This window comes from Bos javanicus, chromosome X (assembly GCF_032452875.1).
Source record: "Bos javanicus breed banteng chromosome X, ARS-OSU_banteng_1.0, whole genome shotgun sequence".
In the NCBI taxonomy this organism is placed as follows: domain Eukaryota; kingdom Metazoa; phylum Chordata; class Mammalia; order Artiodactyla; family Bovidae; genus Bos; species Bos javanicus.
This window is the reverse complement of record NC_083897.1, coordinates 4373663-4398842: the sequence shown is the minus strand read 5'-3', so window position 1 is coordinate 4398842 and position 25180 is coordinate 4373663. Positions and strand designations below refer to the sequence as shown.

The following is a 25180-nucleotide window of genomic DNA, read 5'->3' as shown; positions in this document are numbered from 1 at the left end:
TGGTCTGAACCTGAACTTTAAGTGCTGGTCTACAATGGGACCAGTCTCCAGAAAGTAGGCAATGAGTTCAGTTGGACCTTGTTATTAAAATACATTCTTCAAGCTGGACAGCAAAAGGAAACTTACCTTTATTACCTTCCTAGCTCTGTACTCTGATTTTAGAAATCTCAAGAAAGAGGGCTTCCTTCAAATGTACCATCATATTTGAAGTATCTGTTATACATTTCCAGTGGCAAGTTGATATTAAATTTTAAACACTGAATATATATTTTTTAATATTTAGAAAAAAGCACAACTCGAGAAAAAAATCCCTTATTATTTACCAAAAATGCAAAGGAATTACCTTCAGAGAGAAGGATCAGAAGAAAATGTATTTGAAAACAGAAGTCAAGATGAAACAGAAGGTGAGAGAGAAACAGTAAAAGACAAAGGTAAGTAGAATATGCATAAATATTTATTATCAGTGGCTTTGTAAAAAACCCGTCTATGTGCTAATATAGTGAGGTGACAAAGCCCTTGCAAAGAGAAATTCTAGAAGCTCACACTTACAGGCACTTCCCACTTACAGGTCAAGTTGTAGAGAATGTACAGACAGCCACACACATTCACACAATATTGTTATGTTACAGACATTTTAACAAATTACACACTTCTGTAAAGTGGCTCAGCAGACAAGACTGCCTTTACTAGGAGTTTAAAAAGGAGCCAGTAGAGGAGACAGAACAACAACAAAAAGGGAAAGAGACAGTTATATATAGATAGAGAAAATGAGCCAGTAAGACAAAACATTACCCCCAAAACAGACTGAAACAAAGAGGGAGACAATGAATGAAAAATAGAAGGAAAATTTTAACTGAGGTCCACTAAGAAAGGATTATACAAAACAGTAAGCTAGAAAGAGAAAGAGAAAAAAAATTAAGTAGAAAAAAGGAAGAGACATTTAAAATATCCTAAACAAGAAATAGAAATAGAAAGAACAAAAAGGTTGAGAAGGAGAAAATATGATACAAAAAGAAAGAATGAAATGGAGATATAAAGAGGAGGAAAGTGAATGAATGAAAAAGAAGAATATTAAGCAGAAGAAGCTAGTAAGAAAATATACATGCACATGCGCACGTGTGCACACATACACACACACACACACACACACCATGAGGGAGTGGAAGGAGACAAAGGCAAAGAAACAAGAAAAAAAGACAAGGAGTATGAGGAAGAAAAGCAAACAAAGAAGACAAAGAGTGAAAGAAAGGGAGCAAGAAAAAGACACACAGACAAAACTAGAGAAACAAAGCAGTAGGAGGAAGAGAGAGAATAAAGTTTAAAAAGGATATGTGAACAGAAAAAAGTAAAAAAAAAAAAAAAAAAAGAATGTGAGAGTGAGAAAAAAATTTGAAAAGAAGCCAGTAGGAAAATCTAATACAATTTGGGCAGGGAGTAATAGGGGAAAACATGAGAAGTTAGTAGAAGAAAAAGAGAGAGACTTAAAAAGGAGATGCCAATATGAAAAAGCAGTACATTGAAGATAGACTGAATGGAATAAAAGGATCCAGTAGGAGAGGGAGAATAGGAGAAAAGGAAAATATTAACATTAAAAAGGAGGAAGTTAAAAAGTCAGTAAAAGAAAATAAAACAAAAAATGAAAAAAAAGGCAAAGAAGGAAATGAAAAGAGGAGAAACAGAGACACAGAGCAAAAGGGAGAGAAAAAGTATAGTACAATAAGGAAAGAGAAGGATTTCAAAAGTTACAGAAGACTAGCATTAAATAAGGGGGGAGGGGAAGGTAGAAGGGAGGGAAGATGGATAGATGGAAGGCAGAAAATATGAACATACTTCAAAAAGGAAGAGCCAGTAGCCAGTAAGAAAAGCAATACAGGAACATAGAGAGAGAAACCATGGAAGAAAGAGAGAAGGGACAGAGAAAGAGAGAGAAAAGAAATATAGAAAAGAGGTAAATAGGATGAGTTTATAAAATAGGAGCCAGTAAAAAAGGCAGGACAAAAAAAAAATAGAAGGAAGGAAGAGAGAAAGGGAGAAGGAAAGCAGACAGTTTGAAAAGAGAAGCCTATAAAAAGAGAATAAAATAAGAAAGAAAGGGAAGAAGGCAGGCATGCAGGCAGGCAAAGAAAAGAGAAAGCAAAAGAAAAGGCATGAAAAGGAGCTATTAAAAATGGGAATAAAGGAGAAAAGGAAGGAAGGAAAGAAAAAAATTTTAATGAATAAGTTATAGGAAAAAATAAAATGAAAAGAGAATGTGACTGTGCGAGAGAGAGACTTCAAAAGGAGTCAGAGGAATTAAAAAAAAAACCTGTAAAATAAACATGATAGATAATAGATAGGTAGAACCAACTTTTAAAAGAATAAGCCAGAGGGCTTTCCTGGTGGTCCAGTGGTTAGGACTCTGTGCTTCAAATACAGGGGGCCCAGTTCAGTCCCTGGTCAGGGAAGTAGAGGCACATGCCCCAACTAAGGGTTTGCACACCACAGCTAAAGATCTCACACGCCCAACAAAGCCCAAAGACACCGCAGGCTACAACTAAGACCTGCTACGGCAAATAAAGAAACACTTTTTAAAAGAGTAACCCAGAAATAAACGAAAGTACAAAACAAGACAGCAGATGAGAGAAAGAAAGAAACGTTTCAGAAGAGGAGCCCTCAAAAGTGAGTTTAAAAGGAGCGAGAGGGATGGGGAAAGTGCCGGGGGAGGGTGAAGGAGGGAGAAGGGAAGACAAAAAATGTAAAGCAAAAGGATCAAAGGCAGCAAGTAAAAGACAAAGAGAATTAAATCAGAAAACAAAGAAAAAGAAGGTAAGTGTTTAAAGGATGGGACAGTAGGAAAAAGTAAAATAAAAAGAGGGAATGTGATTGTATAAGAGGCTTGAAAAGAAAGAGTAAGTAAAAAATTCAAGTACAATTTGGGGAAGAGGGCTGTTTAAAAAGGAGACTTCCGAGGGGGCTTCCCTGGTGGCTTTAGTTCAGTTCAGTTCCGTCGCTCAGTTGTGTCCAGCTCTTTGTGACCCCACGGACTGCAGCACACCAGGCCTCCCTGTCCATCACCAACTCCCTGAGTCTATTCAAACTCATCTCCATTGAGTCAGTGATGCCATCCAACCATCTCATCCTCTGTTGTCCCCTTCTGCTCCTGCCTTCAATCTTTCCCAGCATCAGGATCTTTTGAAATGAGTCAGCTCTTCGCATCAGGTGGCCAAAGTATTGGAGTTTCAGCTTCAACATCAGTCCCTCCAATGAACACCCAGGACTGATTTCCTTTAGGATGGACAGGTTGGATCTCCTTGCAGTCCAAGGGACTCTCAAGAGTCTTCTCCAACACCACAGTTCAAAAGCATCAACTCTTGGGTTCTCAGCTTTCTTTATAATCCAACTCTCACATCCATACATGACCCCTGGAAAAACCATAGCCTTGACTAGACGGACCTTTGTTGGCAAAGTCATGTCTCTGCTTTTTAATATGCTGTCTGGGTTGGTCATAACTTTCCTTCCAAGGAGTAAGAGTCTTTTAATTTCATGGCTGCCATCACCATCTACAGTGATTTTGGAGCCCAGAAAAATAAAGTCTGACACTGTTCCCACTGTTTCCCCATCTATTTCCCATGAAGTGATGGGACCAGATTGCCGTGATCTTAGTTTTCTGAATGTTGAGCTTTAAGCCAACTGTTCACACTCCTCTTTCACTTTCATCAAGAGGCTCTTTAGTTCTTCTTCACTTTCTGCCCTAAGGGTGGTGTCATCTGCATATCTGAGGTTACTGATATTTCTCCCAGCAATCTTGATTCCAGCTTGTGCTTCATCCAGCCCAGCGTTTCTCCTGGTGTACTCTGCATATAAGTTAAGTAAGCAGGATGACAGTATACAGCCTTGACGAACTCCTTTTCCTATTTGGAACCAGTCTGTTGTTCCATGTCCAGTTCTAACTGTTGCGTCCTGACCTGCATACAGATTTCTCAAGAGGCAGGTCAGGTGGTCTGGTATTCCCATCTCTTTCAGAATTTTCCACAGTTTATTGTGATCCACACAGTCAAAGGCTTTGGCATAGACAATAAAGCAGAAATAGATGTTTTTCTGGAACTCTCTCGCTTTTTTGATGATCCAGCAGATGTTGGCAATTTGATCTCTGGTTCCTCTGCCTTTTCTAAAACCAGCTTGAACATCTGGAAGTTCACGGTTCCTGTACTGTAGAAGCCTGGCTTGGAGAATTTTGAGCATGACTTTGCTAGTGTGTGAGATGAGTGCAATTGTGCAGCAGTTTGGGCATTCTTTGGCATTGCCTTTCTTTGGGATTGGAATGAAAACTGACCTGTTCCAGTCCTGTGGCCACTGCTGAGTTTTCCAAATTTGCTGGCATATTGAGTGCAGCACTTTCACAGCATCATCTTTTAGGACTTGAAATAGCTCAGCTGGAATTCCATCACCTCCACTAGCTTTGTTCGTAGTAATGCATCCTAAGGCCCACTTGACTTTGCACTCCAGGATGTCTGGCTCTAGGTGAGCAATCACACTATCATCGTTATCTGGGTCATGAAGATCTTTTTTGTACAGTTCTGTGTCTTGCCACCTCTTCTTAATATCTTCTGCTTCTGTTAGGTCCATACCATTTCTGTCCTTTATTGAGCCCATCTTTGCATGAAATGTTCCCTTGGTATCTCTTATTTTCTTGAAGAGATCTCTAGTCTTCCCCATTCTATTGTTTTCCTCCATTTCTTAGCACTGATCACTAAAGAAGGCTTGCTTATCTCTTCTTGCTATTCTTTGGAACTCTGCATTCAAATGTGTATGTGTTTCCTTTCCTCCTTTTCTTTTGGCTTCTCTTCTTTTCATAGCTACTTGTAAGGCCTCCTCAGACAGCCATTTTGCTTTTTGGCATTCTTTTTCTTGGGGATGGTCTTGATCACTGCCTCCTGTACAATGTCATGAACCTCCGTCCATAGTTCATCAGGCACTCTATCTATCAGATCTAGTCCCTTAAATCTATTTCTCACTGCCACCGTATAATCGTAAGTGATTTGATTTAGGTTATACCTGAATGGTCTAGTGGTTTTCTCCAGTATCTTCAATTTAAGTCTGAATTTGGCAGTAAGGAGTTCATGATCTGAGCCACAGTGCAAAAAGAATAGAAGGAACGTTTGGGGGGAAAAGAGAAGAAAGAACAGTTTTTTAAATGAAGCCAGTAAGAAAATCAAGTAAAATTCTATGTGGTGTGTTGCTGAAGTACAGCTAAAGTGTAAAAACCAATAAAAAATACAGTGAAATGAAGATAGATGATTTGATACCTAGATAAACACATAGGTATAGGTAGGACTGTAAAAAGAAGCCAATAAAAAAAGACAATACAGAAAAGAAAAGCAAGAAGAAGTAAAGAAGAGTGTTTAAACACTGGAGAACTGAGAGAAGAGGAAGGAAGGGAAGGAGTAGAGAGGCTGCTATGACAGAGGGAACAGGCTGTTAGAGGGAGAAAGATAAGAAGGAGAAAAGTAATGAAGACCAAAGGAAAAGAGGGTGGAGGGAAAGTGAGGGGAATATAGGAAGAAAGAGGAGGAGAGAAGCAGTGGGGAAAAGCAAAGAGGAAGGAGAGGGAAGGAGGGGGGAAAGGGCTTGCAGGCAGCAGGCAAAGAAGACAGAAAAGCCAGAGAGAGGGAGAGAAAGCCATCAGGATGTATAGAGAAGGGGGAGGGAGGGAAGGAAGACAGGAAAAGAGAAGAAAGACACAGTGAAAAAAGGGAGCAATAGATACACAGAAAGGAAAGAAGGAATGGAGGGAGAGAGGAGGAAAGGAAGGAAGGAAAGGGAGGGGGAGGAAAGGATGGAAAGTGGAAGGAAAAGAGGATGAATGAGAGGAAAATAAGAAAAGCACAAGTCACTCAAAAAGGAAAAGGTAAGAGATGAAAGATGAGCATGCAAGTGTTTGAAAAGGAGTAGCCAGTAAGAAAAAAATCAAGTACAATGGTCTGTACAAGTGAAAGAGATTCAAAGATGAGAAGGAACAATTTTTTAAAGACCCTAATATATAGATTAAAAAATAGGTGATTTATAGTTTGGTAGCAGGCAGTCAGATGGACAGAACAGACTATAAATAGGAAGTACCAGTAAAAAAAAAAAAAAAAGAGGTATAAAAAAAGCATAAGAAAAATTGAGCAAAAAATGAAACACAGCAGGCAGGAAGAAAAACAGTAAAAGAAAGTGGGAAGATGGGATGGAGGGAAGGAGAGCAGGCAGGCAACTTGAAATAGAATGAATTGGTAGGAGAAAGTAAAAGGAGAAAGAGTTTGAAAGTGAGAGAAGCTTGAAAAGATGGAGTCAGTAAGAAGCTCACGTAGGACTGTGGGGATGGGAGATTTAAAGAGAAGTTATTGAAGAAGACAGTAAAAGATATAAACAGATAGAAAATAGAGTATAATTTTAAAAGAAGCCAAGTAAAAAAGATAATAGAGAAAGATAGTGTTGAAAAGAGAAAGATGAGAAGAAAACAAAAAAGTGTAAAACCAGGTCCCTGTAAAAAAACAGTAAAATCAAGCAAAAAGAAGAGAAAAGAAAGCATCCATACATGGAGGCAAAGGAAACAAATACAGAGTGGGAAAGAAAGGGAATGAGAAAGAGACATGGGAAATAAAAAAAAAAGAAAGGAGGGGACAAAAGAAAATAAAGAAGTTAAGATGCTAGGAGTAAGTTAGAAGAATAAAGGAGACAAAGAGAACAAAAGAATGATTGAAATGGGGAGAGGAGATTGAAAAAGAGGACCCAGTGAGAATTTAAAAAGTCAGTCACAAAAGAAAATTTAAAAAAAATGTATATACAGAGATTATTAATAGACATTTTTAAAATTAAAAAAGCAAGTCAGAAAACTCAAGTCAGGAAAAGCAGAAGGAAGGAGAGAGGGAGGGAGGAAGGCGAGAAGAAGGGGTAAGGGAGGGATATATGGTCAGGGAGGGAGACAAAGGAAAGGAGGGATGCAGGCAGCCAGCAGACAAAGAACAGAGACACAGTGAAAGGGAGAGCTAGAGAGACACAGCCAGGAATAGTGGAAAGAAAGGAATTAGGAAGTAGGAAAGAAGAGGTTTAAAAGGAAGAGACTCAGGTACAGTTGGGAAAGGGGAGAATGCCAGGTTTTTTAAGTCAATAAAAATACAGTAAAATGAAGATGATTGATAGGTACATAGCAAGGAAGATAAGTGCACAGGTTTAGGTAGGTGGAACTTTAAAAGGACAATCCAGTAAAGACAGTACACAGGAAGGAGAGAAGGGGCGGGCGGGGAGAAAGAGAAGTTTAAAAGGAGCCAGGAAAAACTTAAGAAGGAAGAAGAGGGACTTTGCTGGTGGTCCAGTGGCTAAGACTCTGCACTCCTGGGTTTGATCCCTGGTCAAGGAACTAGATCCCACATGCCACAAGTAGGATCCAGTGCAGCCAAATAAAAAAGTCAAAACATTATTTTAAAAAATGGAAGAAGGGAGAGAGGGAGGGAAGGAAATAAGGAAGGCAGGGAAGGGAAGCAGGGAGGGAGGAAGAAAATCAGTTTAGAGAGGATGTTTCAGAAGACAATTACATGAATAAGCAGAGAGAATGAGAGAGGAAGATACAGGAAGAAAATTAAGTACAACTGTGCAGGGTGGGAGAGAGTTCTAAAAGGTAGAAGTCAATACAGAAAGAGTGCAACGAACATAGATCATTAATAGCTGGATAGATAGCTAGGTAAGTAGGTATGTATGTATGTATGTAGGTGTATGGATATGAAAAGAGAAGAAAGGGAGAGAGGTAGGAATGGAAGGAGGGAGGGGTGAATAAAAGGAAGAAAGGGGCAGGAAAGAAAGTTTATAAGGGAAGAATCTCTGGGAAAAAGGCTAACATAAAGAGTGTGATCATGAGAGGCAGCAAGAGAATGCTGAAAAGGAGAAACTAGTGAGAAAATACAGTCATGGACAGAGAGATCTAACAATACATTAAAATAGATAGGAAGATTGGATAGCTAGGTAAGAAACAGATTTTAAAAATAGAAGCCAATAAGAATGGCAGTATAAAAGAAGTGCAGAAGACAGAAGAAAAAATTTTAAGGGAGTCACTTAAAAAGTATAAGAAATTAAAATAGATAACCAACAAGGACCTACTGTATAGCACAGAGAACTATACTCAACATTGTGATAACATATAAGAAAAGAATCTGAAAAGTGTGATTCATAGAAACTGAATCACTTTACACCTAAAACGAACACAACATTGTTAACATTGTTAACAACTATATGCAATAAAGCATAAATAAATAAGGATTTAAAAGTATAAGTGGGGAGGGAGGGAGAGGAGGGATAAAAGCAAAGGTTTAGAGATGAGACTGCAAGAAAAAGAAAGAGAGAGTGCGCGGGGAGCCCAGGCAAGGCAGGGCACAGACCTTGTGACTCAGCCTCTCATGGGAGCACGCCTCCGTGGCAGGCCCTTGCCAAGCGCAACCGCCAGCCCAGGGGCCTGAAGTCACCAATCCTGTTTATAGCCTGGGTTCTTCTGGGGTTCCCCATGCAAATTCCAAAGGAATGGTTATCTAGCTGGTTTCCCCATGGGCTATACAGCAGCAGCTCCAGCCTTTTCCCTCAACATATATCCTGGAGCACATCCTACCTTCCAAACAGGTACCCTGCTAACTGCCCACTCCCCAGCTCCTGTCACCCCCCCACCCACCCCACCAGTGTGCCAGTGTATGCAGCCCCAAGAATGCCTGCCTACAGCTATGCGCCCCCTCCCTGGTCACCCACAGACATTTGCAGATGCAGCTGTGTAGTCACATCATGGAGGTTCCACAGCCGGTGCTGCAGGCCTCGTGTCTCCAACCAGGACTTTCTTCTTTGTGCGCTAGTATGTATGCTTAGTCACTCAGTCGTGTCCGACTCTTTGCAGCCCCATGGACTGTAGCCGACCAGGCTCCTCTGTCCATGGGATTCTCCAAGTAAGAATACTGGAGTGGGTTGCCATTCGCTTCTCCAGGGGTTAATGCTCTAGACAATTAGCTAAACGCTACTACGGCTGACCCAGCAGGTCCCAGCACACTCAGTCTCCAATTGACTCTGTGGGTTGGTCTTAAAGCAAATCCTGTTTGGTGGGCTGTCAGGCAATTTTTTAGCTATCTGTAATTAAACAAAGGGAATCTTAATCTATTCTGAATCATATCTAGTTGAATGCATGTTAAAAAAAAAAACAAAAACAAAACGCACATAATTTATCTGCAGTGACTGATGAAGAATCATCACATGCAAAGCTCAAAAGTATGGAAAAATATTTTACAACTTGTGTCACTAATGACTGTCATAATATATGCAAAGTCTTAAAAAAGAGACTGTGTGAGTAAGAATATCAAGTACAATTGTGTGTGGTATGGGAGAGATTTTAAAAGTACAAGTCAGTAAAGAGACAGTAAACATACATAGATGATTGATAGCTAGATGGACAGCTAGGCATGTAGGTATGTACAAAGGAAGACAAATACATGATTGATAGAAAGAAAAGACAGAGATAGATTCATCCAAACATGCACACATAGAGAAAGGACATTCATAGGCAGAAGCCAATAAAAAAGAAAGGAAAACTTAGAAATGGATGGAAAGAATGATTTAAAAAGAGGACACTAAAAGAGAATAAAAGGAGAATGGAAGGGGAAAAGTTAGAGACAGAGGAGGAAAGGAAAGAAGGAGGAAAGAGGAAAGAAGGAATTAAGAAAGGTAGAGGGTGAAGCACTGAGGGAGAGGATGGGAAAAGAACATTATTGAATAACAAAGAAATGAGAGAAGAAAGGAAATATGAAGGGGGCAAGAGAGTGGGGAGGAAAGAAAGAATCAAAGAAGGGAAGGGGACAGATAAAAAGAAGACCGAGGCAGGAAAGAAACAGAGGTTATGGAGTCCCTAGGAAAAAGAGTAAAATCAAAAGCGAAAAAATGTGAGTGTGAGATGAGAGTGATACATGGGTTCAACCCCTGATCTGGGAGGATCCCACATGCTGTGGAGCAACTAAGCCTATTTGCCACAAATACTGAGCCTGTGATCTAGAGCCCACGAGCTGCAGCTGCTGAAGCCCGCGTGCCCAAGAGCTCATGCTCCACAATAAGAGAAGCCACCACAGTGAGAAGCCTGCACACCACAACTCGAGAGTAGCCTTCACCTGCCACAACTAGAGAAAGGCCCACACAGCAGTGACGACCCAGCACAGCCAAAATAAATACGTACGTTTTTTTGAAGAGAGAGAAGAAAAGAAAGGGGAAGAGAGAGAAAGAAGTTGTTTAAAAAAGAAAATAAGAAATATCATTACAAAAAATTTGAGAGAGAGAAAAAAAATAAGTTCTAAAAGGAGGACCCAATAAAGAATGCATAGAACAAGAACGACAGAATAAAATATAATGGAAGTAAAGAGAGTGGAGGGAAAGAGGGAGAAAAGAAAATTAAGACTTTTGAAAGGATGAGGGAGCTTCCAGTTCAAGATGGCAGAGTAGAGGACATGTGCTCATCTCCTCCTGCAAGAGCACCAAAATCACAACTAGCTGTTGAACAGACATTGACAGGAGGATGCTGGAACCTATCAAAAAAAGATACCCTACTTCCAAAGACAAGAAGAAACTGCAATGACACGGTAGGGGCGCAATCACGATAAAATCAAATCCCATACCCGCCAAGTGGGCAGCCCACAAACTGGAGAACAATAATACCAAAGAAGTTCTCCCACTGTTGAGAAGGTTCTGAGCCCCACATCAGGCTTCCTAGCCTGGGGATCCCGCAAAGGGACTGAGACTCCCCAGGGAATCTAACCTTGAAGGCCAGTGGGATTTGATTACAGTACTTCCACAGGACTGGGGGAAACAGAGACTGCACTCTAGGAGGACATGAACAAAATCTTGCACACGCCAAGACCCAAGAGAAAGGAACAGTGATCCCCCAGGAGACTGAACCAGACCTACCTGCTAGTATTGAGAGTCTCCTGTGGAGGCATGGGTCGCAGTGATTCACTGCTGTACTAGCAGCAGCAGTCCTGGAAGGTGCCCCTTGGCGTAAGTCTTCTTTATAAGTCGCCATTAACCCTACCACAGAGCCTGTAGACCCCAGGCCTGGGTCTTGCATGCTAAGTCACTTCAGTCGTGTCCAACTCTTTGAGACCCTATGGATTGTAGCCCACCAGACTCCTCTGTCCATGGGATTCTCTAGGCAAGAATACTGAAGTGGGTTGCCATGCTCTCCTCTAGGGGCTCTTCCTGACCCAGGGACTGAACCTCTATCTCTTATGTCTCCTGCGTTGGCAGGCAGGTTCTTTACCACTAGGGCCACCTGGGAAGCCCTAGGAAGGGAGGGAGTGCAACTCCATCCATCAGCAGATAATTGGATTAAAACTTTACTGAACATGGCCCTGCCCACCAGAGCAAGACCCAGTTTTCCCCACTGCCAGTCCCTCCCATCAGGAAACTTACACAACTCCCCTAGCCTCATCCACCAGAAGACAGAAGCAGCAAGAAGAGAACAATCCTGCAGCTGCCAGAATGAAAACCACATCACAGAAAGTTAATCAAAATGAAAATGCAGAGAGTTATGTCCCAGATGAAGGGACAAGAGAAAACCTGAAGTGGAGATAGGCAACCTCCCACATAAAGGATTCAGACTAATGATAGTGAAGATGATCCAGGATCTCAGAAAAAGAGTGGAGAAGATGCAAGAAATGTTTACTGAAGACATAGAAGAACTAAAGAACAAAAAACCAGATGAACAATACACTAGAAGCAATCAGTAACAGAATAATTGAGGCAGAATGGATAAGTAACCTGGAAGACAGAATGGTGGAAATCACTGCCACAAAACAGAATATAGAAAAAAGAATGAAAAAAACCAAAACCAAAAACGAAGACAGCCTAAGAGACCTCTGGAACAACATTAAACACACCAACATTCACATTATAGGGGTCCCAGAAGACAGACTGAAAGGACCTGAGAAAATATTTGAAGAGATAATAGCTGAAAGCTCCTCAAACGTGGGAAAGGAAATAGTCAACCAAGTCCAGGAAGCACACAGAGTCCCAGGCAGGATAAACCCAAGGAGGAACACACCAAGACATATAATAATGAAACTGACAAAAATTAAAGACAGATAAAATATTAAAAGCAACAAGGGAAAAACGACAAATAACATACAAGGGAGCTCCCATAACGTTATCAGCTGATTTCTCAACAGAAACTCTACAAGCTAGAAGGGAACAGCATGATACTGAAGTGATGAAAGGGAAGAACCTACAACCAAAACTCTACCCAGCAAGACTCTCCTTCAGATTTGATGGAGAAATCAAAAGCTATCCAGACAAGCGAAGTTATGAGAATTCAGCACCACAAAACCAGCTTTACAACAAATGCTAAAGGAACTTCTCTAGGCAGGAAAACACACAAGAAGGAAAAGACCTACACGAAATAAACCCCAAACAATTGAGGAAATGGCAATAGTATCATGTATACTGATAATTACCTTAAATGTAAATGGATTAAGTACACCAAACAAAAGACATAGACTGGCCGGGTGGATGAGAACATGTGTATATATGCACTTCCACTGACCGTATCACTCTACTTAACCCCCCCAAATTGTATGTAATTGTCTTATATTGTTAGGATAATCATGTTTCCATTATGGCTTGCAATCGTAATTATCTTTTATTTTTTGTCTGACTATTGATTGTGAAAACTGATGAACATCTTTTATTATTGTGGTTGAGTTCAGTTCAGTTCAGTCGCTGAGTCATGTCCAACTCTTTGCAACCCCATGAATCACAGCACGCCAGGCCTCCCTGTCCATCACCAACTCCCAGAGTTCAACCAAACTCGTGTGCATCGAATCGGTGATGCCATCCAGCCATCTCATCCTCTGTCGTCCCCTTCTCCTCCTGCCCCCAATCCCTCCCAGAATCAGGGTATTTTCCAATGAGCCAACTCTTCACATGAGGTGGCCAAAGTATTGGAGTTTCAGCCTCAGCATCAGTCCTTCCAGTGAACACCCAGGACTGATCTCCTTTAGGATGGACTGGTTGGATCTCCTTGTAGTCCAAGGGACTCTGAAGAGTCTTCTTCAACACCACAGTTCAAAAGCATCAATTCTTTGGCGCTCAGCTTTCTCCACAGTCCAACTCTCACATCCATACATGACCACTGGAAAAACCATAGCCTTGACTAGACGGACTTCTGTTGGCAAAGTAATATCTCTGCTTTTGAATATGCTATCTAGGTTGGTCATAACTTTCCTTCCAAGGAGTAAGCATCTTTTAATTTCGTGGCTACAATAACCATCTGCAGTGATTTTGGAGCCCCCCAAAATAAAGTCTGACACTGTTTCCACTGTTTCCCCATCTATTTCCCATGAAGTGATGGGACCAGATTCCATGATCTTCATTTTCTGAATGTTGAGCTTTAAGCCAACTTTTTCACTCTCCTCTTTCACTTTCATCAAGAGGCTTTTTAGTTCCTCTTCACTTTCTGCCATAAGGGTGGTGTCATCAGCATATCAGAGGTTATTGATATTCTCCCGGCAATCTTGATTCTAGCTTGTGCTTCTTGGTTACCTAACTTATTCACTTAATACCATTGTATCATGATTGGTCAATGGAAAATAATAAAGTTCTACATCACTAAAACTACTATTTAATAGAAAAACCTGTAATCACTTTTTAAAATCCAGATGCATATCAGAATTACCTTGGAATTTTTTGAAAAATACAAATGCCCAGGTATTGCTTTTTTTCTCCAGAGCTCCAGGTGTGTTTCTAATGAGCAGCTATATTTAAAAGCAACTGGACTATATGATGATTTTTTACTTTTATCTAATTTGTTTCACTTTTTCTATTTCATGTTTAGTGCTCCCATGTCATTAGGTTTATGTTTTCCAATTTCTCTTTTTTATTTTTTGACGTTCTTTCTCAAGGCTTTATCAAGTGTAGTAGAAAAACTTTTGTATACATATATATATAGATAGATAGAGAAATAGTATGGATAATATATATATATATATTTTAGAAAGCTTATGAATTTTTGCCCAGCTAAAAAATTTATCACATTTATGGCATTCCACTTGTTTGACTCAGTATGAATAGAATGCTAGATTTCTAATTTATACATTCACTCAGAAGTCTGATATAGTTCCATGTATTTTGCGTCTGTTATTCCTGCTTAAAGTCTAGAAAGTTTATAACCTTAGTGACTTTTTAAAAGTTTGAATGAGGCTTGAAACTTCTAGTTCAATTCTGAGAATGTAAAGAAATACTATGTTGTTAAAGAAAAAAACCCCAGAAAATTAACATGTGATACAGTTATTAAATATAGGCTTTGTTCAAATATCACACACAAAAAAAGAGTGGATATATGTATATATAACTGATTCACTTTGCTGTACGCTTAACACTAACACATTGTAAATCAACCCTACTCCAATACATAAAAATTTTTTAAAAGGGATGAGGCTAGGAAAAAATATGAAATAAAAAACAAAATGTGAGTGAGAGACTCTGAGGAGATTAAAAAGAGATGTTGATAAAATTAAGTATAATTGAAGGCATGGAGAGAGAGAGATCTGAAAGAAATCAGTTTAAAATGATAAAATAATGAGACATTGGTTGATGACAATCAGATGACAGGTTGATAATAGATATTCATAAAGGAGAAACCAGTAGTAGTAAGACAGGACAAAGAATACAGAAAATGAGAGAAGAAAAAGTTTTTTTCAAAGAAGACAGTAAAAGAAGAAAGGAAGAATCGAATTTTATAAAGGATGAGTCAAGGAAGAGAATGGCATACAGAAGGAGAAGGAATGTGAGAGTGTGATGGAGGATAAGTAGGAAAACCAAGTACAACCGTATGATGTGCAAATAGTTAAAAGTAGGAGACAATAAACGTAACATAAAGCTAAATGATTGATACCTATGTGGATAGCCAGCTAGATAGGTAGGAAATTTAGGTAGAAAAAAGTTTTTACAGGAGAAAGCAGTTGTAAGGAGAAGACTGTATAAAGAAAGAGAGAGGGAAGGAAAGAAAAAAGTTTTAGGAGTAGTAATAGAAGAAGGGAGTGGGGGGGGGAAGGAAAGGAGAAGGAGGGACTACAAATGAAGGAAGACAAGAGGGGAGAAGGGTGGTAGGGTGGATGATGAAAGGAGGTAGGAGGAAGGAATAAGACACGAGGAAAGGGAGGAGGGACAGGAAGGAAAGAGAGAGGAGGGGCTTCCCTAGTGGTCCAGTGGCTAAGACTCTGAGCTCCCAATGCAGGGCGCCTGGGTTCCATCCCTCTAGGTAGGTAGAACTTTAAAAGGACAATCCAGTTAAGACAGTGTAAAGAAAGGCGAGAGGAATGGGGGGCGGGGGGTGGGGAGAAAGAGAAGTTTAAAAAGAAACCAGTATAAAAGCTTAAGAAGGAAGAAGAGGGATTCCTTGGTGGTCCAATGGCTAAGACACTGCACTGCCAACGCAGGGGGCCTAACCAAATACACAAATATTTTAATAATGATAATAAAATTAATTTCACACTAAAAAGAAATAGTGATGAAAAGAAAAATCTTTAAAAATAAGATTAAAATCTCCTAAAAATAGGAGACAATGCGAAAAGAATGGAAGAAGAGTGGAAAGAGGGAAGTAGGGAAGGAATGGAAGAAGGAAAGAGGAGAGAAAAGGGATGACAGAAGGGAGAGATAAAAATAGAGGAGGAAAGACCAAGAGAAAAGGACAATGAATGACGCAGAGCTAGAAGGGACAGAAAGAAGCTTTTAAAGAAGGACAAAAAGAAGAGGCAAGACCGAAAGGAGGAAGTGGGAGGAAAGAGAAGTTTAAAATGATGAGCCTGTAGAAAGTGTAAAATATAAAAGAAATGAAACAGAGTGTGAAGGGCTTGAAAAGGATGCATTAATAAGAAAATTAAGCACAGTTGTGGACAGTGGGGAAAGAAATCTAAAAAGAAGCCAGTTAAAATATTTCAGTGATATAAGATTCATGGATGAATTGACAGGAGAGTAGATTGATAAGTAGGAAAGTATATAAAATATAAATAGATAGAACCATAGATAGGTGAGTGATAGATGATTGATGGTTGGATGGATAGGTAGGTCTTATTTTTAAAAAGAGAACCGAGTTTCTAAAAGTCAGTAAGAAGTCAATACATACATATACACAATGGAGTATTACTCAGCCATTAAAAAGAATACATTTGAATCAATTCTAATGAGGTGGATGAAACTGGAGCCTATTATACAGAGTAAAGTAGGCCAGAAAGAAAAACACCAATATAGTATACTAATGCATATATATGGAATTCAGAAAGATGGTAACAATAACCCTGTATGCGAGACAACAAAAGAGACACAGATGTATAGAACAGTCTTTTGGACTCTGTGGGAGAGGGCGAGGGTGGGATGATTTGGGAGAATGGCATTGAAACATGTATAATATCATATGTGAGATGAATTGCCAGTCCAGGTTTGATGCATGATACAGGATGCTTGGGGCTGGTGCACTGGGATGACCCAGAGGGATGGTACTGGGAGGGAGGTGGGAGGGGGGTTCAGGATGGGGAACACGTGTACACCCGTGGCAGATTCATGTTGATGTATGGCAAAACCAATACAATACTGTTAAGTAATTAGCCTCCAATTAAACTAAATAAATTTATATTAAAAAATAAATAAATGAAAGTCAGTACATAAAAGATAGAAAAAGAGAAAGGGAAAGAAGGTAAAAAATATTTTTCAAAGGGGCCAGTACACAGAGAATAAAAGAAAAAGGGAAGATGGACAGGACAGGATAGGGTAGGGTAAAGTAGGAAAGGGAAACAGGAAGGCAGGGAGGCTAACAGAGAAGAAAGAAATACAGAAAGGGAACAAAAAAATGATGAACAGAAATTGAATAACAGAAGGAAAGAACGAAGGAAGAAAGGAAGACATATGAAAGCAAAAAGAGGAGAGGTTTCAAATGGAATAAAATTATAAGAAAATGTAAAATAGAGAAAAATACGAGAATGGGAGACAGAAAGGAAAGAAAAAACGAGAGTCAGAGACAGAAAGAAAGGAAGAATGTCTCACGGGCCAAAAAGTTTTAAAAGTAGGAGTCAATTTAAGAGTGATTGACAGCTGGATATAGAGCCAGCCAGCTAGGTAGGTAGATAGGTAGAAAGAACAGATTTTTAAAGGAGAAAGCAGTAGTAAAGATAATAGCAAAATGTATAAAGAAAGGGAGAAGGAAACAAAGAAAATGTTTTGCAAAAGGAGTAATATAAACAAAGCAAAATAGGAATGGAAGGAAGGAGGAAGGGAAGAAAGAAGGAAATGAGAGAGAAAGGGGGGGGAAGAGGAAGGAGACAGGAATGGACAGAAGGAGAGAGAAGCAAATGAAAGAGGATGAGAGAGCGAGCGTGGGTGGATGGATGGATGGAGAAAGGAAAGGAGGAGGCAGGGGCAAGGAAGAAAGACATGAGGGAAGGGCGAAGGGGCAGTGCACAGTAAGAGGGGAGGAAGGGATGGCGGAAGGGAGGAAGCGAGAGAGGGGAGGGGGAAGACATGCATGCAGGCGGGGAAAGAAGAGAGACAGAGGCCACGGAAGGAATGGAGTGAGGAGAAGACGGACAAAGAGGAGAAAGTGAGAGGAGGCAGGAGGGAGGGAAGAAGAAAGGGAGGCTGTAGGGAGTGAGGAGAGAAAGCTCTAAAAAAGAGGAACTCAGTTAAAAACAAATAAAGATGAATGGAGAACAGCTAGGTAGTTTGGTAGGTTGATGGACAGATGGGTAAGTAGACAGGATTTTTATGTGGAAGATCTAGTTCTTAAAAGTCAATATGAAGAGAAACAGGTTTAAAAGAGGAAACCCCAAAAAATGCATATAAGAGGAAGAGAGGGGGAAGGAAGTAAAGGAGAAGGAAGGAAAGGAAGGAGGAGGTCAGGAAGACAGGAAGTAGGGGAGATAGGGAGGGAAGGAGGAAGGCAGGCAGGCAATAAGTTTACAAAGGGTGGAACTTGCGTGGTGGCTCAGTGGATAAGAATCCACCTGCCAGTACAGGGGACACAGGTTCGATCCCTGGTCCGGGAAGATCCCACATGCCGTGGAGCAACCAAGCTCATGTGCCACAACTACTGAGCCCACACTCTAGAGCCTGTGAGCTGCAATTATTGAAGCTCTCATGCCCTAGAGTCTGGCTCTGCAATGAGAAGCCTGCCCACCGCAACTAGAGAGTAGGCCCTGTTTGCTGCAGCTAGAGAAAGCCTGCAAGCAGAAACAAAGACCCAGCGCAACCAAAAATAAATAAAGATTTAAAAATAAAGGATGAGTCAGTAGGGAAGACAGCTAAAGAAGGGAAGAGAATGTAAGAGTGAAAATATAGGAACCATTTTCCTACAAAAAACCTAAAACAGTTGTGTGGCAGGGGACAGATTGTAAAAGTAGGAGTCAGGAAAGCAAAGACAAAAATAAAGACAAAGATAAATGGTTGAGAGCTGAATAGGTAGGTAGGCAGTTGTACAGATGATAGGTAAGTAGGTAGGTAGGTATATAATTTTAAAAGTGGAAGCCAGTAAGAAGGAATGCATGAAAAAGAGAATGAGAGAGTTAGAGCAGATAGGAAAAAATAAAAGGGGAGCCAGCAGAAAGAGAGTAAAAGGAGGATGGGAGGAAGGAAGACAGGAGGGTGGGAAGGGCAAAGATAAAGAAGGAAGGAAGAAAGATAGGAAGAAAGGATGCTGGAACAGAAGTAAGAAATAATGAAGAAAGAAAAGAGGTTTATAAGTGATGAGTCAGTAGGGGAAAGTGAGAAAAAGCAGAAAAAGACAATGTGAGAATGAGGGGGAGAACCAATAAAGCCAAGTACAATTGTGTGTGATAGAGGGAGATGGGTTTAAAAAGTAGAAGTCAGTTTTTTAAAAAAGAAGACAAGATAGATGGATAGATGGCTAGGTAGGTAGAGGGATAGGTAGGTACCGCAGATAGGTAGATGGATGATAGGTAGAAACATACATACATACATCCCTGCATACATACATACACACATAGAACTGATGTGGAAAAGGAGAAACCAGTGAAAAGTCAATACACGAAAGGTAGAGAGTTGGAAAGAGAAGGAATGAAAAACTTTAAAAAAGTGGATCGCTAAATAATAAAAAGGAAGAAAAGAGAGGACAGGAGACAAGATGTGTGAGGGGGGACAAAAGAGAAAGAAGGGAAAAGAACCAGATAAAAAGAAGTTTTAAAGGGAAGCAGAAAAGACTTCACTTTTTAAGAAATGAGCAAGAGCATGGGTTCAAGAGAACTTTTAAAAAGGACCAGTCAGTAAACACAATGTGAGAGGGAGGAAGGAATGAAAAGTTTGTGAAGGAAGAGTGAGTAACTAAAGCTCACAGTTCAGTTCAGTGAGATGAGGGTGTAACCTTCTGCCTCTGTGACAGTACATCACTTTAGCAGCCAGCTTTCTCCCTCCATCTTCAACTGTTAACTTCCCCTTCCAGTAGGAGGAAAGTTTCAGGTAGGCATCTTAAACAGTGCCCACCTCAAATGCTTTTTGAAAAAGAAAACGTAAAAGAACTTGATGTTCACAGTATTACAGAGGTGACAGGAGAATGAAGATGTCTATTTCACATATGAAATTGACTTATCACTGTAACAAAGACATCATGTTCTACCACGTCAACACCAAGGAATACACATAACTCGAATGAAAACCCAGTTAGCACACATATAGTTTAGAATCCTTTTGTCTGTTTCTAAATGATTAGAAACAGGAACGGCAGTCAGCTTTTTCACAAATCAGGTGTATATATGTATGGTTGCCTCAGCCAGATTTTTGAGGCACAACCAAGAATTGTCATGGCCATTGTGGGGTCTCCAGCACATGGCCTCCAGGGTCTCTAGCACAGGTATTATGCTGGTCTGCATCCCCACACAAAGAAAAAGCCATGCTCTTCTTGAGCAGGACAGAGGGATGGAGTTTTTTCCCTTTTGCCAGAAGACAGTTCTACCCCCTGCCCAGGAGAGCTTTAACTATACAAGATAATATTATAAAAGTGATTGTCCTCCCTCCCCATCACATCTATCCTAAGGTTTCTTAACCTTGCCACTTGGCATGTTGCACTGGATAATTGCTTATTATGGGGACCATCCGTGCATTGTAGTATGTGTAGCATCCTACGTGGCCCCTATCCCCTAGATGCCAGGAGAAATCCCTCTCCCTGGTTTGTAACAACCAAAAATGTCTCCAGACATGTCCCAATTCCATTGTCCTCTGGGGTACAAATTTGCCTCCCACTGAGACCTACTACTCCCCCTCTCCAATTTCTCCCCATATACAGATTAGGATATGGTTCTCCCCCTAGTGGGCATAAAAGGATAAATAGAATCTGTCTTGAATAACTTTGTCATCACCACTATTAATTTTTTTTTTTTTTATTTTAAGCTTCTTATCTAAAGATCAAGAAAATGAGTATCACTGCCGGTCGCCAGAAGTCACACCAAGGACAAAAAAGTAATTGAAATAATTAGAAATACTAAAATAGTCATTTGTGCTTCTTTCCCAAAGGTGTTGTCTGGGGCAAGAGGTGTGGCTTATGTTCTTACTCCTCTAAGTGTCAGCAGTATGGGCCACTGAGGCACTTACTATAAAAGCGCAGTCTCAGGCACTGCCCCACTACTGAATCAGAACCTGCATTTTCACAAGACCCCAGTGCATGACACGCACATTGACTTTTGGAGAACACTGGCTTCCATAGCCCCATGGAGGCAGAATAAAGTAAGGCTGCTTGGATGACTGTCCTCTGCCTCCTCTGGTCTTCAGAGACATGCCCTTATCTCCACTGAGATAGTGCTTGGCCTGTCATCATTCACAGTTGAATTGGCCATCACTGCAATGACTCATGGTCTGGTCTCGCTGGGCTTAGTAGAACCCTCTGCGTTTCCCACTCCACCTGAGTCCTGACTGCCTGCTCCATGACACTCTGGGAGGGGCCCTCTTACCCCCAGCCCAGTGACTCCCCTTGACGAGCTTCCCAGCTAGACCCTCAGCCCTTCCTGGGCCATGTGTATACCACATGGGAATCAAGAGTGGCTTAAGAAAGCAAAACCTCAAGGGGAAATAGGGAGAGGTTGATCAAACGGTACACATTTTCAGCTGTAAGATGAATAAGGTCTGAGGATCTGATGTATAACATGGTGACTATAGTTGAAAAAAAAGTATTGTATAATTGAAATCTGCTAAGAACAACATGATAAATATGTGAGGTGATGGATGTTAATTAACTAAATGGAAGGGGGGAGAAATCCTTTCACAGTACACATATTTATCAAATCACCACAATGTACACTTTAGCTATCTTACAATTTTATGTGTCTATTATATAAGTCCTAAAGAAAGGCAATGCCAAAGAATGCTCAAACTACCGGACAACTGCACTCATCTCACAGGCTAGTTAAAGTAATGCTCAAAATTCTCCAAGCCAGGCTTCAGCAATACGTGAACTGTGAACTTCCAGGTGTTCAAGCTGGATTTAGAAAAGGCAGAGGAACCAGAGATCAAACTGACAACATCCGCTGGATCATCAAAAAAGCAGGAGAGTTCCAGAAAAACATCTATTTCTGCTTTATTGACTATGCCAAAGCCTTTGACTGTGTGGATCACAATAAACTGTGGAAAATTCTGAAAGAGATGGGAATACCAGACCACCTGAGCTGCCTCTTGAGAAACCTATATGCATGTCAGGAAGCAACAGTTAGAACTGGACATGGAACAACAGACTGGTTCGTCAAGGCTGTATATTGTCACCCTGCTTATTTAACTTATATGCAGAGTACATCATGAGAAATGCTGGGCTGGAAGAAGCACAAACTGGAATCAAGATTGCTGGGAGAAATACCAACAACCTCAGATATGCAGATGACACCACCCTTATGGCAGAAAGTGAAGAGGAACTAAAAAGCCTCTTGATGAAAGTGAAAGAGGAGAGTGAAAAAGTTGGCTTAAAGTTCAACATTCAGAAAACGAAGATCATGGCATCTGGTCCCATCACTTCATGGGAAATAGATGGGGAAACAGTGTCAGACTTTATTTTGGGGGGCTCCAAAATCACTGCAGATGGTGACTGCAGCCATGAAATTAAAAGACGCTTACTCCTTGGAAGAAAAGTTATGACCAACCTAGATAGCACATTCAAAAGCAGAGACATTACTTTGCCAACAAAGGTCCGTCTAGTCAAGGCTATGGTTTTTCCAGTGGTCATGTATGGATGTGAGAGTTGGACTGTGAAGAAGGCTGAGCACCGAAGAGTTGATGCTTTTGAACTGTGGTGTTGGAGAAGACTCTTGAGAGTCCCTTGGACTGCAAGGAGATCCAACCAGTCCATGCTGAAGGAGATCAGCTGTGGGATTTCTTTGGAGGGAATGATGCTGAAGCTGAAACTCCAGTACTTTGGCCACCTCATGTGAAGAGTTGACTCTTTGGAAAAGACTCTTATGGTGGGAGGGATTGGGGGCAGGAGGAGAAGGGTACGACAGAGGATGAGATGGCTGGATGGCATCACTGACTCAATGGACATGAGTCTGAGTGAACTCCGGGAGTTAGTGATGGACAGGGAGGTTGGCATGCTGCGATTCATGGGGTCGCAAAGAGTCGGACATGACTGAGCGACTGAACTGAACTGATTATATATGTCAGTAAAGCTGAACTGTTTTAAAACTGAAAGAAAAAGAAAGCAAAACCTTGGCGAGAGCCTTGCTCTGCCTGACCACACTGTATTACAAAGTTTGGGGTCCATGACCCCAGTGAGGAGGAAGAGTCAAAGTAGGGGTAGCCAAGGAAATCTCTTTCTAGAGTCTTAAACAGAGAGCTGAGCAATAGTTCTTCTTTTCTCTCTGTTAGCCTCAGTTATCTGAAGCACCAAGGCCCAGCGTAAGCAAAATGTGAAGCCCTGTCTGATGTCTTTGGTCCCCAGTCACTCTCACCACCTTCCCATTTTCCCACCATCTCTGAGCTGCTAAAGGAGTGGACATTTTCCCTCTAACTTTCCTAAAGTCATATCCTTTTTCTTCCTGAGCCCAGATAACTCTTATTTGGTAAGCTAAGGGTATCTCCATGACACTATGAAGAATTTTCTCAAGCATTCCAGGATGTTTCTACACAAAAAGGAAGATAAAATTTAACGAAATTCTTGAGACAACTGCATGGCTTGCAAGGCATAATGTCTTGGTTGTGTCATCATTTTGGGGGATGACAGATATTGAATATTATTACCTGGGTGTTCATCGTGGCATTTGTCCTGTTAAAAATTCTAACCTCCCCTTCCTTCCCTAGCTCCACCCCCAGGTAAGTGAAAGCCTATGAAAGATGAGGGTAGCGATCTTATACTTAGTCAGAAATGAAAAAGTAATATAAAATTTAAAAAATAGCCCTGTTGCATAATGGCTGTTTCTCATTTCTCAAGCCCCAAAAGTGAGTACAACAAAAGGTGGTCTCCAGACCTACATCTAGAAGGCATGATCACTGTAAAAAAAAGTGTAAAATATAGAAAAACGTAGTACATGTAATGTGACAACGTAATAAACTTGGGCAAAAGGCATGAGCAAACATTTTACTGAAGATACACAGATGGCAAATAAGCACACAAAACACTGTTTAATATCTTTATTCCTTAGGGAAATAGAAATCAAACCACAATGAGATACCACTACACACCCAGTAGAATGTCTAGTAGAATTGAAGTAACTGACCATACCAAGTATTTGCAAGGATTTGAAGCAGCTAGAACTGTCTGACATTGCAGGTGGGAATGTAAAATGGTACAACCACTGTGGAAAAAATTTTGGCAGCTCAAGTTAAACTACATCTGCCATGTGATTCAGTCATTTCACTCCTAGGTAGGTGCCCACAAGATCTGAAAATATATGTTCAGATAAAGACAACATCAATGTCCATAGCAGCATTATAGTCAGAGTGGAAACAACCTAAATGCCCTTCAGCAGGCAAATGGGTAAACTAGTGTATCCATACCATGGGATACTACTCAGAAATAAAAAGGAATAAAGTATTAATACAGGCAACAATATTGATGAATATCAAAATATGCTGAACGAAGGAAGCCAGATCACCACCCTCCCCCAACAAAAAAAAGGGTGGTACAACCCCTGTTTGATTCCATTTATAGCAAACTGTAGAGAATGCAAACTAATTTATAGTAAAGCAGATCAGTGATTGCCTGGGAGATAGGAGAGGAGAGAGGGATGAACTATAAGGGGGCACAAGGAAACTTTTGGGGATGATGTAAATGTTTACCTTGATTGTGGTGATGGTTTCAACGGTTTATATACATACATATATATATATATATATATATATATATATATGCCAAAGCCAAATGGTACATTTTAAATATGTTCAGTTTATTGTACTTCAGTTACAGTTCAATCAAATTTAAAAATTAAATGATTTCTCTTTCATTTGCCTATAGGACCATCCCAGCATTTGTATAGTTCTATAAAGACTCCCGGAAGAAGATCAACCTTGTTGCATTCTCCACATGATGTACAGAGTAACACAGCAGAACAAAAGGTAGAAAGCTTTATGTCTCAGGTGCTTTGTGTTGGCCACTCATTTATCTGGTTAATTTTTCTTTCTAGGGAATATCCCCATTCACTGGGCATGGTACTGATTGGTTAGAAATAATGGAGTTCTACACAGATCTGAACCGTCTTCCTGGTAGAGAAGGTTCTGAGTCAGCTTCATGCTAAATGTACCAGGTAGTTGAGCAGAAACTAACAAATATTTGATGATGATAATGATGATGATGACGCTAGCTAATGTTTATTGACAACCTGCTGTGGGCCGGGTCCTAGTAGAAAGTAGGGAAACGTAGAAGGAAGGGGAAAGGGGAAAGTAGGTGACATAGGACACAAAGATAGAAAAGACACCCCTGCTCTTGGGGATGCACTGTCCAGGGATCAGACACACAAACGAAAGTCCTTACAGTCAAATGCGAGGAGACTTTTGCTTTGCATAAAATATGAAGCACAGAAAGTGTGGAGAAATAGCCCTGCCTAGAGAAATCTAAAAAAGCTTTATAAAAGGAGGGCTTCATTGAATTGTAGTATTCCCTGGTGGCTCAGAGGGTAAAGCAGATGTCTGCCTGCAATGCAGGAGACCTGGGTTCAATCCCCGGGTCAGGAAGATCCCCTGGAGA

General features: G+C 40.6%; 1 protein-coding gene across 3 annotated transcripts in view; it reads left to right on the top strand.

Annotated features, from left to right (window-relative positions):
* The window catches only part of LOC133242428 (fibrous sheath-interacting protein 2-like), a 105645-nt gene that overhangs the window by 76463 nt on the left and 4002 nt on the right, over nt 1-25180 (top strand). For all 3 annotated transcript variants that reach the window (XM_061408585.1, XM_061408583.1, XM_061408586.1), the window contains 3 exons: nt 284-431; nt 20413-20481; nt 24452-24552. In XM_061408585.1, coding sequence (XP_061264569.1) covers nt 284-431; nt 20413-20481; nt 24452-24552 — 318 coding nt within the window. The remainder of the gene's footprint in view (nt 1-283; nt 432-20412; nt 20482-24451; nt 24553-25180) is intronic.